The sequence below is a fragment of the Malus sylvestris genome, chromosome 13 (assembly GCF_916048215.2).
Source record: "Malus sylvestris chromosome 13, drMalSylv7.2, whole genome shotgun sequence".
NCBI lineage: Eukaryota > Viridiplantae > Streptophyta > Magnoliopsida > Rosales > Rosaceae > Malus > Malus sylvestris.
The window spans coordinates 21,804,288-21,824,408 of NC_062272.1; the positions used below are offsets into that span (position 1 = coordinate 21,804,288).

The window sequence follows — 20,121 nt, forward strand, 5'->3', positions numbered from 1 at the left end:
AAAATTAGACACACACACACAGTACACACACACACATACACAGAAATTACACACACACATAGTACACACACACACACAGGCAGTACACAAACACACACACACACACACCCCACGTTAATGAGTACACACAAACACACACACACAGAGTACACACACACACACACACTTCCAGTGCAGAATACACACACACTCACAGAAATTACACACACACAGAAACACACCAACTAAACACACCAACTAAACTCACAGACCACAAAAAAAACATCCATTCTAGTTCAAGATCAAAAGATGAGCAATTAAGTAAGGACAAAAATAGTTCAAACCGGACACTAATCTTTTGAATGAAACTTAACCGCAACATTAGAATATAAGCAGAGAGATTGTTGCAGGGAGGATTTCCAGTTGGAACAAAAATTCTAAACCAACCCTACCTCCTTCCCTGCCTCACCCTCTCTCACTCCCCCCCCCCCCCCCACATTAATGAGTACACACATACACACACACACACACAGTACACAAACACACACACAGAGTAATGAGTACACACAAACACACACACACACCCCCCCCCCCACGTTAATGAGTACACAACCACACACACACACAGAGAAATTACACAAACACAGAGTACACACACACATAGAGTACACAAACACACACACAAAGTACACAAACACACACACACACCCCCTACGTTAATGAGTACACACAAACACACACACACACACACACACAGAAATTACACACACACACAGAGAGTACACAAACACACACACACAGAGAGTAATGAGTACAAACACACACACACACTTCTGCACTAACTCATCAATTCATCCTAATTTGGCAGATAAAAACATACAGTGAAAGAGGTGTTTGGAGAGAGTATGCTTGGAGACGAGGATTTTTGGTAATGACATACACATAAATTACACACACACACACACACACACACACACACACACACACACACACACACACACACACACACGCACATAGTACTCCCATTGTTGAAACCCCAATTTTTAAAAATCGAAAACAACATGTGGGTAGGACTTCCAAGTTTTACAACTTTGACATCCTAAATTCCCAAGTTCCATCTCATCTTATGAAAAGCCCAAATTCTAATTTCAATTTCACCTAAATATCAAAACCCTAATTTATTCAAGTGCAGATCTCTATGATTCAAAAATTATCAAACCCAAAACAACAAAATCAAATAAAGCTCAGTAAAATTACCATCTGCAACACAAATACATGGAATTAATAGAAGAATCGAAGTTTACCATACAAATGAAGGCGAGCAGATGCAGAGATCAGAAGACGCAGAGATGAGGGTGAGGAGGACGAAGATGAGGGAGCACGGCAAGGACGACGTTGAGGGAACGTAGAGATGAGGACGAAGGGCTTGGACTGGACGAAGGGACGACGCAGAAAATCTCTCGGTTTTCTCTGGCTTACGAATCCGCCCGATTTTGGGGTTGCTCGTTAAGAACGGCTAAGGAGGCAGTTAGTCCAAGCGAGTCCGGGTTAAGCTCATTAAAGCTAATTCGGATGCACACCAAACGTCGGACTATAGTCTAGTCCAGTCCAAGCCCTCTTAATCCTGTCAAACAAACGTGCCCGTAGTGCACAAAGTGGCCAAACAAAGACCAACCCACATGAATAGTCCAAATGATAAAATTGATAAAGCCAAATTCCAATTGGATGGTCCAAAATATATGCAAAACTATCTGCTCTAACCGCACCATCAAATTAGTCACTCTTTGCATTGGTTATCGGGATCAAGAAAAAAAATACAAAGAGAAAACACTGGGTTATTGGGATCGTGAACACGATTGCCTCCAGTGTAGCTCTGCTACTATTAAGGGATGATTTGAATCTGGCACAGTAGTTTAAAGAGGAGAACTTTTCACCAAGTAAATCCATTACTCCAATAACTTGTTATTAGATAGAAGCATTTCTAACTAATCAAGTAATCGTCCAACTCCATAGACTTTGTATTTATAAAGTATAGCATCAATGGGACGAAAAGTAATCGTCCAACTCCAACTACATAATTGTCTGGAGTATTCCTAACAATTAGCGGCTATGCTAAAGGAAGTATGACAAAGTATGAAAGTAGTAGAAAAATTAATGTTTTAATATGAAGATGAGACGAACAAAATTATGCATACAAATTTGAAAACAAGAGGTGCCTTAGAGCAACTCCACCGGGAACAAAATGTCCCAGCCCTCAGTCCAAAAAACAAGCCAGCCCTCAGTGAATTTGCTCCAGCCCACAAAATGTCCCAGCCCCCATCCCATGCCAGGCAACAGGCCAGCCCATTTCGGACAGACCCAGAGGCCGCCCTATTGGCTGGCGCGTGCAGCAGAATCGCGCCTGTGCGCGAGTAGCAGACAGGGTTGCAGGCGGCGGGGCCCGCTTGTCAGCCCACTTGTGTTCACCCGGAATAGGGCTACGTGGCCCTCCTCAGTGCCGTTGGATTTCCAACGGTAAAAAAAATTTAAATTTGACTTTTAAAAAGGACCGTCCGATCACAGATCAACGGTCCACGTTAATTAACTAAATTAAAATTTATTAAAAAATACAGAAAAATTATTAAAAAATACAGAAAAGTTTTAAAAAAAAGAAAAAAATTCTATAAATACCTAACCCTCATCTTCCACCTTACACCACATTTCAATATTTTCTACACTTTCTACCAAAGCTTTCATATACTTTTTGTGTGAAAAAAAATACCAAAAAGCTTGTGGTTGAAGAATAAAGTGTATTTGATGAGTTTATGTAATTTCATTTTAGTGTGTTTTTTTTTATAGTTTATTTGATGAGTACGTAATTTTATTTTAGTGTGTATTTTTTTTAAGTTTATTTGAAATTTTATCCGAAATTGGTTAAAAATCTTACCCGAAATAAACTTTAAAAAAAAAACACACCAAATAAATGCGCTGGGTGCCAGCGCATTTTTTTAGGAGTGGAGATGCCTTGGTCTATTATTATTCACTCCAGTCTATTACTGTTCACTTGAGTGGATAAATGCGCTGGGTGCTGGCGCAAAGTCCTTAGGGGTGGAATTGCTCTTAAGAGTTCATTCTCTCCTCTCTGAGAGCTTTTCTTTCTCCTATGAAAGACTTTCTCACCAGCGTGTGTGAGGGGTTTCGTTCTCATTTTTTAATTAGTTGCATTGATTTTTTTAAATGATTATTAATAATTACAAATTTAAAATGTTTATAATTAGGCTTTAATTATTATGAAAACTAATGAAAAAAAATTTCAAACTTTTTAATGTAAAAATGTGATTTTTCGTTAAAGTAAACATGAAGCTTTTTATTAAAGTTCTCTTAATTGTTTCATTATTTTCAATTTGAATTTGTCAAAAAGATCAATGTTAAATTAACACTAAATAATATATCAACAATAAATAAACATAATAATTAACAATTAAATAATAATCTAATCAACTGACATGCCAATTAATTTACAAAATTCAATCCCCAAACAATGTCTCGTGAAAAAACTCACTCCTGTGCCGTTCAGATAAAAAATGTCAAAATAGCGTAAAGCCCTCTCATTGATTTTTCTGATTCGCAGCTAAGGAGAAAGAAAGAAGTCGGGAAACGGCAATGGCGGCGGTGGGAGCAAGAGGAAGTGGGTTGGTCCTGCCAAAGCCGGTGACTTTTGTGACTGGCAACGCTAAGAAGCTCGAAGAAGTTCGTGCCATCTTGGGCACCTCCATTCCCTTCAACTCTCTCAAGCTTGACTGTAATACTAAACCCTAAACCGTAAAACCCTCCCTCTCTCTCATTTTTTAATTTTCCAAGTTGGGTTTTTGTTTTTGGTTTTTGACAGTGCCGGAATTGCAAGGCGAACCAGAGGACATATCCAAGGAAAAGGCTCGGTTGGCAGCCATTCAGGTCCTTCTTCAATATCTCTCTGCTTCTGTCTCGTCACACACACACACACACACACACATATATATATATATATGCCAGTCCCCTCCCAATGGAGGGATTCCTCAACTAACCCTGTTCAAAGGGACACCGATTTGCTCTGAATTTTTTTACAATGCTCTGAACTGTCTATTGTTTATTTATTTATCATTCAAAGATCAATGATCATCAATAAATTAGACACATTGGAAATAATTAAGACATCCAATTGCAGTGAAGAAAATAGATGAACACTGTATTTCAAAAAATTGGCAACCATTGAATTTTAATTGAGTGGTTCAATGCTTTCGGAGCTGAGTGATTTTTTGCAATGATGATCTTTGAGCTATGACTTAAAAACTAGACGGTTCGAATCATTGAGAATGTGGAGTGGTCTTACAAGGGTGTACCTCAAATAAGCTCCCTCGGTTGAAGCTCATTGTGTATAGTAATATCTATAATCTGAATGATGTTATTGAATGAGTGGATGGATAGGTAAATGGTCCTGTGCTCGTGGAAGACACTTGCCTCTGCTTCAATGCCCTCAAGGGTCTACCTGGTTAGTGCTCTCTCTGTTTTCCTTATTCTGTTCTTTTTGTTACGTACACATGTATAATTTATTTCTGATGGGCTCTCTAAAAATTTAATGCAGGACCTTACATGTAAGTTTTTCATCTTGCTTCTCCAGGTGGTTTTCTAGTTTACATGCTCTCGGTTTGATTGTGATTTTCTAGTTTACGCGCTCTTATTTTGACTCTAATTTCTATTACAGAGGACATGCAAATTAATTTGGTTATTGTTTGACATGTTTTTTATTTTCAACCAATGAATGATATTCAATCGATGACACTATTAGATACATGAATTTGTATACTTTAACGATGTGTGCAATAATTATACTCCTCGCTATTTGATTTTCAAATCTTGGGCACAAACAACAGAATGGATATCTTAGAAGCATCCATCAGCCACCAAGTATAATTTTTATTGCAGAGAAACCTCATTCAGCATACCTATTGTCTGTTCAAGAGTCAAGTGGAGGCTAGGCGGTATAGTCCGTCGGTTAGGGACTTAGGGTTGTCGTCCCAAGGTGGAGGGTGGAGTGGATATTTTCAACAGGGTTTAAAGATTGAATATCTGGAGACTAAATAGGGATTTCCTTCACATTTTGTTATGTTGTACTCATTTGGTGTTTGTTATTCCCCCCATTCTTGTTTTTCCTTCTCATTTTGCGCTCTCTCATATTATAACAAGCTTCTTGTTTTTCTTCTTCCTTAACCAATCTGGCATTCGTTAATTTGTTTTCTCATGGAGTTCCCATTTATCAAAGGGATATATTTGGAATTCAAGCTTATATAATCTGACTGTTCCAATTGTTGCTCTTGTTTATTTTCCCCCTTCAATGAATTTGGTCTTAATAATTATTTCTGAAAGGATACAAAGTATTCTACCTTTATCGCTGGATCTATAAAGTTTTATTTTTTATATTTCTCTTTCCTGGGAAACCTAGCTTTAATTTCCCATGGGATTGAATTGACGCACCTATGCGTGTCATGACATCTGATTTTGTTAGGATTCTTTTAGTTGTGCTTTATTTTACTTTGATTTAAAACTATACGAACTGTTGGTTTTATCTTATTTGTTCTTCGGGCTTTAACAATTTGCATACACTTCTCTTTCTTTTCTTCTACTGTAGTCTAGTTCCATTTACCCTCTAATAGATTTATCGACATGTCAAAAAAAATTTAGAAAAGCATATTGTGATAAGGTGATAACTTTAAGAAAATTTCAGGGCCCCAATCTGTAAACATAAAATTATAGGAAATCTAAAGCATGCCTTAGACTCTCCATATTTTCCCTTTTAAGTTTTTTAGTTAGTTGTTATATCATGCCTTAGAACTTTACCTATTCAAGGTGTGATGTACTGGGAAGAAAGTTGTGTCAAAATCACTCAGCCATTCCAAGGAATCGTATCTAAATGTAAATACCGATAACTCCTAATCATGAAAATGTGTGGGATTACTGAAGTATTAGTGCAAGCTGAAAATGCCAAGGACGAGTGGAATGTGTCACATTATATGGATGGAATTGTTGAGAGAAGATTTAATCCTATTTTATCTTTAAATTTGGCTTCAAGGGTTTTCAAATTGGTAGAAAGCATTATTGTTGTTGTTGCTCCTGCTATGTTTGTTAAAAGAAAAAGCATTATTGTTGTTGTTGCTCCTGCTATGTTTGTTAAAAGAAACGGAGCCTGAGGGAACAAATCCTTGGTGATCATTTTATGCCTTTGTTCTATTTGTTTTTCCTTTTACTCTGTATCATATTTCTGAAACTTCATACCTATTTTTCTCTCGCCTTTGCAACCTGGTATGGTCATTTGTTATTCTTCTTCTTTCTGTTGGTTTATGAGATTTTGCAGTTCAGTATAACATTTTTCGTTGCTGCTTTAAATGGTAGTTTAGTGTATTTTTCAACCCTATCTAGTCTAATACTTTAGTTTTCACAAATAGCTAGACTTCCAGTATGTGGTGTTTCTTTAACAGTCTTACTGATTCTTTACAATTATGCAGTAAGTGGTTCCTGCAGAAGCTTGGACATGAAGGTACTTATCATTTCATTTTTCCTTCTATTTTTTCTCCTGTAATTCTTTATTTGAATTTTGTGATGTCTAGGTTTCTAATTTTCTCGATTTTTGTTGTTTCTTTCATTTCTTATAGGTCTCAATAATTTGTTGATGGCATATGAGGATAAATCAGCTTATGCATTGTGTTCCTTCTCCTTTACCACTGGGCCCAGTGTTGAGCCTATCACATTTCTGGGTAAAACTCCGGTATGTAGAGACCCTATCACAATTTGTTTTTTTTTTTTATATTCCTCCGTTGAAGGTCTGTAGACTAATGTACCTGTTTTTAACATACCGGACGTGGTTTGAGAGCATCTTATGCCGCTTAAGGCATTGTAACTTATTAGCCTATGATCACTATACTTTTCATCAGTTAGAATGATATCCAAAGACGTGCATAACTGTTGACTCATCATGGAAACATTAGCTTGAGTCTTTAAAACAAGAAAGACTCCTGGAACCTGGAAAATCGGGAGAAAAAACTGGTTGGCCCATTTAATCTAATAGTTCGAGTTCTATGGAAGAATATAGGTGATGGGTTTAGTTTCCAGTAGTTGATCATATAAGGCCTCTGTCTACATCTATCTTCCCCCCTGCTGAGCGTCGTGAATCGCAATTCTTTTCTTTTTAAGATTTGATCAATAAGAGACAAGAGTTGGCTGATAGAATTCTGTTTGACCTGAAATATGTCCTTTGAACTAGAGAACTTTGGCTTCCTATAATAAAACTAAATCCTGGGAGATGATAGTTTTCAACTAACTGAAAACTGATCCATTGGCTTTCATTGAAGAAAGAAAAAAGATGGAATTTGTGGCTATTGCAAATATTAAAGAATGTTTAGTTTGTGGAAACGGTTGTACAATCACGGGATGGTTAACAGAGAATGTGGCACTAACATGCAATTTGTGGATGAATTCCAGGGGAGAATAGTTCCGGCAAGGGGACCAACTGATTTCGGATGGGATCCAGTCTTCCAACCTGATGGTTACGAGCAGACGTAAGCTAATCTATATCTATATTATATATTTACTTTCTCAGTGGTCCGTAGTATTACTTGCAGCTGATGTTTGTTATTTGTCTTATTGCAGTTATGCCGAGATGCCGAAGGAAGAAAAGAACAAGATTTCTCATCGCTTTAGAGCTCTTGCACTGGTGAAGTCTCACTTTGCTGAAGCTGGGTACACCTTTGAGACAAACTGTGTGTAAGAGTGAACACTTGCTTGGCTTGTTACCTCTACGGAAGAACATAAGCGATGATAGTGAGGAATAGCTGTTTTAAATACGGTTTTTGAGTGGAAGCAAAACATGCTATGAACTTTTGCAACGGTGATTACACTCATTCAGACAAGTATTATGAGCTAGATATAGAAAAAGAATTAACTCCATATATTACTATGGTGATTTTATATGGTTCTATTCTGCCCCATATGTGTCGATTGAAAGCATTGCCGATTGATCATCGGAATTTCTGTTCGTGTTGTTCCCTTGCAATGATTTAAATTTTGATTTGGGACTAGGGTTTGGCCTCTGGACAGCCATTAGACTGCAACTATCAACTTCGTAACAAACATTTGGAGACTTTTTCTGCCAAGCAAATACTCAAAGGCCAAACCTTACCTCAACTCCTAGCAAATGGGGCCTGCTTCATCCCTCTTAAATAAATTCACACCTACGAGTACAAATACTTCAAATGTAGCTACCTATTTCTATATAGTTTTGCGTATATTTATGTTGTTAGATTGTAAATTGAACCATCCATTCGAGCATAAATCAACATGACCAAGTGTTATGGATTTGTGATCTGACAGCAATAAGATGCTTATATTACAAAATAGTCTGAGGAAGAGAACATTAATATACACCAACACTACGTTCTGTGCAACTTATTTTTGTAGTCACTTCAACTATTTAGGTTCCTATACCCAACCACCCTTAGAGATCGTGTCTCTCGGGGCATGCTTAACCTTTTTATTGTTTGACCAGAAATTTCACTATTACCCCAGCGTGTGTCGGTGCAACCTGAATTCTTGGCTGGGCTGGCAATTGTTTTTGGATTTTGTTTGGCGGGTTCCCTCACAAAAATAAAGATCTCGAACTTGTATTGTCTGTCATTTCCATCCCATAACATTCTCATGCCCTTTTATATTAAATGATCACGGTTAAGCCACGTCAATATTTTATATTAATTTTTTTATAAAAATAATAAAACAAAAAACAATTAGAATATAAAATATTGACGTGAGTTAACTGTGACCACATAATATAAAAGGGCATGAGAAGGGTGTGGGATGGAAAAGGCAGACAATCCATATCCAAAGATCTCTTGCAAGATTATATTTACATGATCATGTCCGGAATTGACTCAACTTAATTTTTGACTCTGAGAATACGCCTTTTCAGTTGTCACTGTAACATTTTGCACCTCCCTTTTGTTTCGCTTTTTATCTTCAACTAACAATATAGTAGTCTAGAAGTTTAATTAGTAAAAGGGGGATTGTTATCATTAGCGCTTCAAAAAGTCATCAAGCACTTGTTCTTGTCTTTGTGTTTTTTGTCAAGAAAGAGTGCCGCAAAACTTTTGAAGTGCCAGTAACAACTCCGAGGGAAAACCCATGTTTGTTTTTACAGACTGTTGGAGATGCTGTAGAGCAGACATTTTCATGGATGGTGATGGGTGGAGGACATTTTGATGGGGAAAAAACCCCTATCAAATCCTCTGAGTGATGATTGATAATTTGATTTGGTTAATGCTAAACGAAGCCCAAATTAATTAATCAAATTGGGTCCAGCAATTAATCACTTGGTGAGATGATGATGATGGTGAAAGTTAAGAAAAAGGTGATGATGTTGGTTGCTGGTTAATCACTTGATGTGATCATGTGGTGTGGTAGGGAGAGCACATGGAAACCATAACGAGTGCCGGGCCGGCATTGAGAAACAAGCCAAAAGTAAAAGATTGCTTCCGTTGCCATTGCCATTTGCCAAAAGTAAAAGAGCAAAACCAAAAGGTAAAAAGTAAAATATATAACTCAAAGTTTGTCATTCATCTTCATACTATTGCTTGCTTGCTTGCTTGTAAGACTCTAGACAAAAGAAAAGAAAACCCACAAAATCATTCATATCCCTGTAAACCCAAATGTATGCAGAGAGAGGAAAAAAGACTGACACTGATAGGACGAGGAAGACGAAGATAGAGACAGAATAGGATGGGATGAAACAGACCGAGACCAAAAGGACAACGAAGAATAATAATGAACAACGCTTCTGTACCTGCTCCTAAAAATGGCATTGTATTTTTCAGTTGAAGCAGACCGAGGTTGACCAATAACACAAGGACAATCTGGGGAAGGAGGGAGGGAGGGAGGGCGGATTGGATGATATTATGACATGTGTATATAATGTACACTTGCCAAATCTTGTGAAATGCAATAGATGGGTGTAGAAAACAATTTTGAACGAATATGTGGAAGGAAATTTGGAGTGCTATATAGTTTTGGTAAAATGGAAATTTGAGATACTAGCAGGGGTGGCCTCTGCGGCAGGGAAGTGCACCGGAACCTGAAGTTATGGCTCCAACCATGGCAGATGACTTGGCTCCCAAGCTTGAGGCCCTGGCGTAGCTTGCTGAAGCTCCAGCTCCAGATGGAGTGAAGTAGGCACCATTGAGCAGCAGGTCTCCTTCTGATCTCCAGTTCCAGTTCTTCCATTTAGTGGCAGCCGTCTCGACCCTCTTGGTAACCTTTTACAGTGTAATTCATCATCAATGATCGGTTATTATGGAGGTAAACAAGAACTAATTGAAACGTAGATATGATTAGTACTGCAATATATACCTCCTTTGCAAAGGGGTTGGTTGGAGCAGCATATCTGTTGCCTTGGCTGTTGATAGTGGGTTCTGCACTCCCACCAATGGCATACATTTCCCAGTGAGTGTAGTCATTGTTCACGACATGGAAATACCCGTGCCTGCACCTGCATTATTCACAGATCATGTCTTATGAACATCGAAATTAAAAGTGCCGTACAACTTGTTGGAATTGCACATCTGCTGTCAACAAACCAATTCTGATTTCATCATTGAATTGAAGAGAATTAACCAACTACCTTGGCATTCTTTGGATAAGTCCCTCTCCAAAGTGGTTGTAAGCAATTGTGACTTGCATTTGCTTGTCTCTGGTATAGCTATCACTGTGGCCCAGCAGCATCACCTGATATCAATCAAATGTCAATATTACAACAAAAAGAATTCACATGCAAGTAGATAGTAACGAACTGATTCAGAAACATTTTAACATTACCTCATTGTGGTGGGTCATGTGGTTGTTGGAAATGGTAATTGCAGTTGAGCCCATGACAGCATCAACGAGACCATCAGCGCAGTTGGAGAGGGAATTGTGATCAACCCAAATATGGCTTGACCCGAAGATGGAGACAGCATCTCCATCAGCCATTGTCCGCCACCCAAAGTGAGTAGGCGAGCTCCTCACCAAAGCATTGCCAGTGGGCTTGCAGTCATGGATGTGCAGGCCGTGGATGATAATATTTGTAACAAATTGGATTGTGATGCATCCTCCATTAGCAATGTGAACATTGACTCCGCGACCATCAATGGTCTTGAAGCTGTTCATGATGAGCTCCTGCTTCAACCGTATCACCATGTCTCGCTTGAACACAATCCAGAGAGGCTTGGTCTGGATGACAGCATGGCGAAGAGTACCAGGCCTGGGGTTAACAGGATCATCATCATTAGGGTCGGTGACAACATAGAAGCGTCCATCGCGGCCACCAATGGCATTTCTCCCAAAACCAATGCCACAGTCTGCAAGACGCTTGCGGTTTTTGTGCCAGTTGGGATCACAGCGCCAGCAGTCATCGATTGGATTGCCAGTTCCACAGGAGAAGTAGCCCAGCTTCCTCCTCTCCGTGCTGTTGCGGATACTCCTGCAATATCAACAAGTGTGTTTCTACCATCAACTCAACATTATAATCAAACAAAAGCTATTCCAGATTCATAATTCAAACGTACGATGCAGTAATTCGTAATTCAGTTTCCCAATTACAAACTTAATTACGTTTAGTATCCGTATAGTTTAAGATAATTAAAGTGAGATAGTAATTAGCACTGGGATTGATCTAGTGGGGGCAATTTCTGCCTAGTTTCTTTCTTGTGTTGGTCCTCCACTGTATTTGGCCAAATCCTGACCACTATGGAAGGTGAAAATTGCATAAATAAATATAAATAGAGGGCAAATCAGCACAACGTCAATAAATTCAAGCATTTTAAATTTGCAAATAAATCAAGCATTTACAGTGAAAGTGACAGAAAACAGAGGGGCATGTGAGATTAACCAGAAACCAAATAACTTGAGGAATTTACAAAATTAGCAGCTGGGTTTAATGCGACTTGGCAATTGGGTCAGTGAATTCTAAAAACTTGAGGCATTTTACTATTAAGACGCCATCCCTAAATGCAGTCAAATTTTTGCTATTCAAACCCAAAAGTATATAAAAATTATGTTTTTCTTATCACAGATTTACCCATGTGCATTTCCACAGTAACACATGACCATACCCAAAAAGTTAGAGAGAGAGAGAGAGAGAGAGAGAGAGAGAGGTAAAGAGGTAAAAATACCCACATGTCAACCATAGAAGCAATCTCTTCTGGGTCTTCAACTGCATGCTTATTGAATCCTTCATCATCCTCAGCCACTCTGTAAAAGATACCCAATTGAAAAAAAAAATTAAGAAAAAAAACCAAAACCCAGAAAATTGCATAAGCCTCCAAAACATTCACTGTTACCGAAAAAACGGTAGGATTTGGGTGAATCCCGGGCCAGTGGGACAGCAACACGTTTCGGCCGCGGCTTAGACGAAAAGTAAATGTCAAACGACTGAATAAAGCACGATTTTGCAGTGAGTCAGTGAGTGTGTGTGCGAGTGCAGTGCTCGAGGCCAGACACTGTCGACTAAAAACCGTTAATGGGCGTTTTAGTCGGCGAGTGGTGCATATGTGGAATTATGGGTACTGGTCGAGGGTAATTTCGGTAATGTGCAAAAAAGAGGAATGGGAATCCGAGGGTAACGGAATAAACGGCTGAGATCTTTAAATCCAGATCTTGACGGTTGATATTTTTATTTTACGGTTAGTGTAAGAACAGAACAGAATCATCCACCGGACAATAATAACCGAACGGACAGGGCGGCGGTTGAGATCCATCCACGTAGACAATAACAAAGAAGAAAAAATGGAATTAACGTTGGGGGGAGAGAGAGGGTTCGGACCTGGCCGCCATTGACGAGTTGCTCGAGCTCTGCAACTCCTCTGTTCCTCCATTGCTGCACATAAACAAAATACCAAAATAAACAAAAAGAAAAACAAAATTACAGGAAATTGAATTACGCCAATTTGTACGGACAACCCCAAGACCCCCGCTCTCTCTCTCTCACTCTAAGTCTTAGCTCTTCCTCTGCTTCAATGGAGTCGGCTACAACTCACAAAACTCAACCACCCCAAAAGTTGTAGAATCTTCGGATTCTTGGTCCGTACTACATTTTCTAGTAAAAAAACAAACAATGCAGCTCCAATTTTCCAGTAAGAAACTCCCATTGCCCCTTTTCTCTCACTAAAGTTTACAGGAAAATGTAGAGAGAGAGAGAGAGAGAGAGAGAGAGAGAGAGGAAGAGGAAGAAGAAGCAAACCTGTTGCGAGAGATCTCGGAGACCACAGCAGCTGCGAAGCAACACACGAGAAGCACCGTCACGAACGCACCGACCCATTTCTTCTTACTCTCAAACACCGCCATTGCAATTGCAGTTCCTCTCTCTCTCTTTGACTCTCTCTGTAAGGAGGAGGGAATGTGGGAGCAGAGAGAAATTAAAGACGCACACACAAATGAAGGGAGAGAGAGAGAGAGAGAGAGAGAGAGAGAGAGAGAGAGAGAGAGAGAGAGAGAGAGAGAGAGCAGACAAGTAGAGTCAGAGAATGGGGAGCTCCCACAAACAATCACACTCTTTATATAGACACCCCACTTTCTACAATGCACACCCACTCCCTTCCTTCCTTCTAACGCCGTTTACAGTTAACAAACTAACAAACACCATTTTTCACTGTTTGGTTCTTTTCAATCCCCCGGATTTTAGGTTCTCTCTAACCCAACAACCAAACAACCTCCACCACCCACATTAACTGCTCCCCAAACCCACCCCTCCTCCATACTCTCCGTTTTCGTTTTACTGCCAGGGATTTTCACTTTTTACTGCGACGCCCCAACTAACTTTTAACTCAACGCTTTTTCTTGCCACGTCGGACGAGGCCGTTAAGGGGGAGAGAGATAGAGTACGGATGGGGGTTACGGGAACACATGTCACGGTAATCCGCTTGTTTTGCGCTATGGATTTTAAAATTAAGATTATTTTTTAATTTTTTTAATAATGGCGTGTTTGGTCGAAGTGTAATTTGAGGCGCCAATCACGGCCTTGAGATGGAGGGAGGGACGTTTATGCTTACAGTTTTTTTCTTGTCGAAATTATGCTTACAGTTTGTGTACGCAACACATCGCTGTGGAATTTAAGGGATTGTTTGGTGGTAGTTTTAAAGGTTTCCCCTGTTTTGTATTTATTTTTTTAATTTTTAATTTTTTTAACAAACGATATTATTTAGAAGTGGGGAAGTAAATTAAGCCTTATACTAGGTTAGTAACAATGTGGCTCAAATTCGTCTTTGACGAAAATCGAACTTATGATCTTACAAACGAAAAGGAATACCAGTAGACCGTAGCACTAGATAGCCAAGTTATAGTTTGGTTATATTCATATGGCGGTGACCAACTTAGTCTAATGCCAATTTCTAGCCACTTTTCTAAATTTTTCAATATTTATGTGTGATTTGTCAGTAGCCACCAGTCTGTTTTAAATATTGGAATTGGCAAAGACATACTAAAAATTCAAATGCCAAGGAACTAAAATTGGTATCATAGACTTGGAACCGTGCACAATTTTAGCAACATGGGAGTGAGTCTAAATTAGGTTGCTACATGTGACCCTCAATTTTTGTGATAGCTGTTGATGGATATCATCATGTGTTCCAATACATTCCGTGCAAAGCTAAACATATACAATAACTCAAATGGGAAGAGAAAAAAAACATACGAAAGAAATAAACTGATATAGTATACTGTTTTGTTCATCTAGCCACCATGAATTAAGGAACAAGGTGACAAAAAACGAGACTGATATAGTTTATTGTAACATTAGACAATGTGTGTGTGTGTGTGTTTTTTTTTTTTCTTTTTGTTTGCAACCGATATTATAATGTTCTAGCCAACTTGACTAAAGCTCATATCTGCAACATTAGGCCATGAATTACAAATAAATTGTGAGCATCTTTATAAACCATGTTAATATGAAAGTATTTGGATTACAAGTTTAAAAACTCACAATTGGCATCTCATATTCACATTTTTTTCACAGGATTTTGGCTAGAACAAGCTAATTTTAGGACTGGTTATTGAAATGATCAAAACTAAATATCGAGTACATAGCTATCAAATAACAACGACACATTGATAAGATAATGACGACATGCTAAAAACTGGTTATGTTAACAATTGAAATTTGTTTTAGATGATTTCATGCCTTTTTTTTTTTTTTGGAAAGGCACTGGTATTGAGATATGATTAAAGCTTTGACATGTAATGTAAAACCCTGAGTTGGGTTCATATTTGTTTTGGTAGGACAAGAATTGAAGCCACCCATTTCAGCTATAAATGCAAGAGAAATTGTCACCAAAACACTCACTGTTTTTTCTAGCCAAAAGTATGACACTTTAATAAATGCTATGGAGACTAGGATTATGTATGAACTTTTTGCCACATCATGTTTTGGCACAATGTTTTGGCACAATGTTTTATAATGTTGCCACGAGAATTAACGTTAAACTGTAAGGTGACAGAGAGTCCATTTAGAGTCTTACTTTGAGAGAGACTCCTTAGTATTTCTCATGACACTTTTAGTATCGCACTTAATTATCTATTCCGATCCAATCCGTATTTTTCACCATTTAACACCTTACCATAATTTCTGAGGCAATTGTTGTATCCTCTCTTTGAAGCAAGCTTTTTTTTTTTTTGTTAATGTTGGGTAGAAATTCGAAACTAAAACCTAAACCTAATCCTAACCTTATTCCACACCCTCACGGCCACCTGCGCTAAATAATTTGATGTCCTTTGTTTTCTTTCAAATGAATCGTAAGAATATATATATATATATATATATAATTTTTTAGAGGTAAGAATATCTTTTTAATTAACGAAAAATAAGTATCGAGATTCAAACTTAAAATTTCTTCTTACATTCCTAAATAAATATGATTACATGAAGATTCAGCTGACAACTTTCGTTTATCAACCTAGCTTGAGGCAAAATGGTATATATTAATAGTCAGCTCTCTTGGTGTACTGATATTTTTTTTTTTTTTTTTTTTACAAATGCGAAAAACTGCTCCGGGTTCAAATTTCCCATCCCATCAATATAAAACAAAAAGAATAAAAAAACTCGGTGACTGGTCCAAAAATATATCTGAAAACTGTGGTAATTAAATTTTGCATAAGATATTAGACATCTACACATTGATAAGCTTTATAGGCCACTCGTAGTCTACCATCAACATCAGTGATATTATCCTAACTTAAACACCTATTACTAGATGTTAAGGTGGTATCTCTCATTGATTAATTGTAAGATAACACTTGGGTATTCACTAGTGAGAATTCACTTTTTGATTTTGTACAATGATATTTTAATACATGTTTTATTGTATTAAAAAAATAATGGACATGTTATTTAATCTTTCTTGGGCTTTAAAAAACAAGGATCACATGTCATTTTCTGATTGAGCAGAATCAGAAAGTGAGTACATAGAGTATTCACTAGTGAGTACCTAAGTATTATCCTTAATTGTACATTTTTTTTGTCATGTGCCTGATGTGAGATTCTATTCTCTAACACAAAACACGTGACCAATAAGCAAAATAGAAATAGTCTATGTGGAGCCAAAAATATTCTCAAAAATCGTGGAGGTGACACGTGGATTTTTGGACAAGAAAGACGAGATTACCCTCGATGCACGCCGGAATTCTCACGCGCATACAACTGACAATAATGGCTCAATCAAGGAAAAACCAAAGGTGATCAATATGGTATTTATTCAAATCCCTTTCATCACTCCTCATCAATCCCTTATTGATTTTATTCAAAAGATAACTCTCAACACTTCCTATTTAATTTAGGAATAATTGTCATGTTAATTGCAAGATATTATTTCACATAATTTCTTACAATTATTCACCCAATTACATCATATATGGCCGGCCATTCTCCACCAATAGGGCCGACCACCTCCTATAAATACCCCTCTTATCCCACTAAAATGCTAAGTCATTTGCTACCCACAAACTCCTAAACACATTTTTTTCAAAATTCTAACTTTGGCATCGGAGATTCTTCGGCCAAAGCCCTCCTTCCCCCAAATTCATCGTGGGCGCGTGAGGCTTTTGACCTTAATCCTATGTATTATTATTTTGCAGGTGCATTTTCGTCAAAGGAAAAGACAGCGAAAATTTACATCCACAGTCTAAATTTTACATACAACCTCCAAATACTTTACAACAACATAATCTTGAATTCTTGGTAACCACTGGCAAAGCTACATAAGTACAAGGAGGTGCAGCTGCACCTTCAGTTGTCGAAAATTGACCCTAAGACAGAGAATCCACCTCTCTAATGCATTTGAACCTGCTCGGACGATTATTTCTTGTGTATTCTCAAACACATAGACGATTATTTCCTTTCTTGGATTGTTCCCAAAACACAAATTCTCTCACTTTCTGCCATTTTTTCCCAATTCCTTACCTAGGTTTATTCCATTTTTTCAAAAACCTTTAATTCTGTTTTCTCTGTAATGGGTTTTTTCGGTTCATCTGCAACTAGGAATTGCTTCTTGGCTTTTCCTTTTTTTTTTTATTTGTTGTTAATGAGTTAATAATTTTCTGGATTCTGGAGCTATTTCAAGTTCCAAGAACACGGGGAAGGAGAGAAGAGTTACAAAGAAACAGAGAAAGAAAACCAAGATGATACAAATAATGGAGTGGAGGGGATTGGTATTGGAAATGTGCCCTAAATTCAGTCATAAGATGATACTTTACAGTCTTCACATGTTAAACTAAACAAGCTTAATATAAGGGTAAAAATTATTATTTAGAGCCGTCTCATTAAATGTTTTACACTTAATCAATAGTATTAAATGTTTTACACTTAATCAATAGTCCAAGGAATATGTAACTAAGAAAATTTAATATAAAGAAGTTAGATTAATGAAATCTTTCTCTTTCATACATATATTCTAAACGTTCCTGATCATAGGATTTTTAATTAGGCATTGACAATCCGGATAAATCAGTACATACTATGTCTTCTCCCTTGAAAATGACTAGTCTCGAGTCACTAATGTGAACGAGCAGAAGCAGTAACTATATACTAATTAACTACGTTTAAGCCGTGTCTAGTATCCATATTGTATATGTATACATAAATATAGTTGCTTGATGATCTAATTAGGTATGTATTTTGCTTATTTCACAAGAAATAATTAATTATCTTAGTTGACTTATCCAAGTTCAATGTGGATTTCTTTAATGGTTCCAATTCATAACAAGGAGACAATAATAAGTAAAAGTAAAAACAAAACAAAAAAGTGGTGATATAAATCCGGTTTTTCTCAAATTAGGGTTTTGCTCGGTTCACGACAACTACCCTAATTACTTACGTACGTAGGTTCGAAACCCTACTTACTTATAAAAAGATTGTAGAGTAGATGATCGATTCCCCATCGATCGAAACTAGGTTACGTATTTTAGAGTTTTACCTATTTATCACCATCCGATCCGATATATTACTAAGTTGAAAATAAAATGATATGAACAAGTTGAAAAAGAATAAACATATAAAGAACACAAACTTGAATGTTGTTGGACCCAAGGAAATGGGCAAAAGTTCATATTTTCTTTTTCAAACGGACCAAATAAAAGGTTTAAGGTTTAATTGAAAGATTAAGTTTTAATTTTCAACTCGCCGTTTAGTACTATAATGTAGTGATATTTCTCTTCACTTGTAAGTGAGAGATCTTAGATTCGATTCTTACTAAATGCGAATTTGAACCACATTAGAAAGTGGTGAATTTTTCTTGTAGTTAGTGTGGACATCGAAATTTTGGTGAAATGAACGTTCGTCAACGCATTAAAATTTTGACATGCCAGGGCGTACGTGGCATGTGCCATGTGTCACACAAATTGTACACATGGCGTGTGACTCAACAAAATTGGACGAGTCATCAAGAATGACACGTGTCAACACTTGGCGAAAAAAAATTATTTGATTTTAATTTAATTAAATCAAATGTTAATTGATGAAGTCAAATCACGAACCAACCCACAAATCAAGGTCAAATCCATCCGTAGTCAAGGCTTGGAAAGTCTATAAATAGGAGGCTCCAAGACAAACAAACGGGGTCCAGAAAATCATTCACGCCCAGATGCTGAAACTTTGAAACTCTGAAGCTCTCAAGCACTCAAACACTCAAGAAGACTCCTTCCACGTTCTTCGTCCAACCTGTGAAGAACCACTAAGCACCCCTACATGTGCTGGTTCCTCCATTGCCAAGAGCCAAAACCTTGCGGCATTCGTTCATCTAAGATCAAGTCATCGCGACCCTTGGATCAACAACACTAAGCATCTACACATTTCGGATATTGAATCAAAGGATCAAGTTGAAAAGAGATTGTAACCCTACAAATTCATTAATACAAACATTTACTTTGTACACGTATTCTCTTGTCATTTATCGCAAGATTTTCATGTTTACAGTTAGAACTTTTGTTTTCAATATTGTACTGTTTTTCGAATTCATACTCTCTTATTTGTAGAAATAATAAGTGTTGCTGGTATTTAAAAAAGTTTGAATTTTCGAGCCAGAGTTTTCTTATTCGTGTGTGTGTAAGAGTTAATTTGAAACAAAATTTACAAACTAAATGATATGTCACCAATAAAAATGAGCTCGTTTATCAACGCTTAAATAATAAATCAATTATCAACTTCCATATCCTTTAGTTTTGAAAATTTAGTATACAAATTTAATCTCTTTAACATTACTCTATATAAAATACCTGGGGGGGGGGACGACAAATGTTGCCATGCAACAACCAAGCGGTTCCCATCATGGCAAACTTGTCACGTCGTCACGCCTTTCCATTTTACTCGAGAGGGTTTGTTCTTACTGTCATCAAGCAGTACAAAAAGGTACACATGCATAGAAACAGCATCATCAATAACTCCCATAGCTACAACCAGCACCATTGATTGTATCGACCAATCTTTCTAGCCAGCTGCATACATGGGTGCGTTGATTGCTTATGATTTATGAGCTTTGACTTTTTGAGTATACAAGCTTAGTTCTATCATTAACGTGTTAAAAAAGAAAAAAAAACATAAGCAGCATGACCATTTGATCATCAAATAAG

The 20,121-nt window shown here is 37.4% G+C and overlaps 2 protein-coding genes across 2 annotated transcripts; one reads left to right on the forward strand and one right to left on the reverse strand.

Moving 5' to 3' along the window:
• Positions 1–3,528: 3,528 nt before the first annotated feature.
• LOC126596168 (inosine triphosphate pyrophosphatase) lies at positions 3,529–8,023 on the forward strand. The gene is made up of 8 exons (XM_050262682.1): positions 3,529–3,760; positions 3,848–3,912; positions 4,423–4,486; positions 4,580–4,589; positions 6,498–6,529; positions 6,645–6,757; positions 7,471–7,547; positions 7,639–8,023. Exons 1-8 carry the CDS (start codon positions 3,622–3,624, stop codon positions 7,754–7,756), a joined length of 618 nt encoding a protein of 205 aa, XP_050118639.1. The 5' UTR covers positions 3,529–3,621; the 3' UTR covers positions 7,757–8,023.
• Positions 8,024–9,559: 1,536 nt separating this feature from the next.
• On the reverse strand, positions 9,560–13,537 carry LOC126596167 (probable pectate lyase 8). The gene is made up of 7 exons (XM_050262680.1): positions 13,250–13,537; positions 12,833–12,886; positions 12,187–12,261; positions 10,849–11,491; positions 10,655–10,758; positions 10,384–10,522; positions 9,560–10,289 (listed from the first exon to the last, which is right to left on the reverse strand). The coding sequence occupies exons 1-7, from the start codon at positions 13,351–13,353 to the stop codon at positions 10,068–10,070; spliced, it is 1,341 nt and encodes a 446-aa protein (XP_050118637.1). The 5' UTR covers positions 13,354–13,537; the 3' UTR covers positions 9,560–10,067.
• Positions 13,538–20,121: the final 6,584 nt, after the last annotated feature.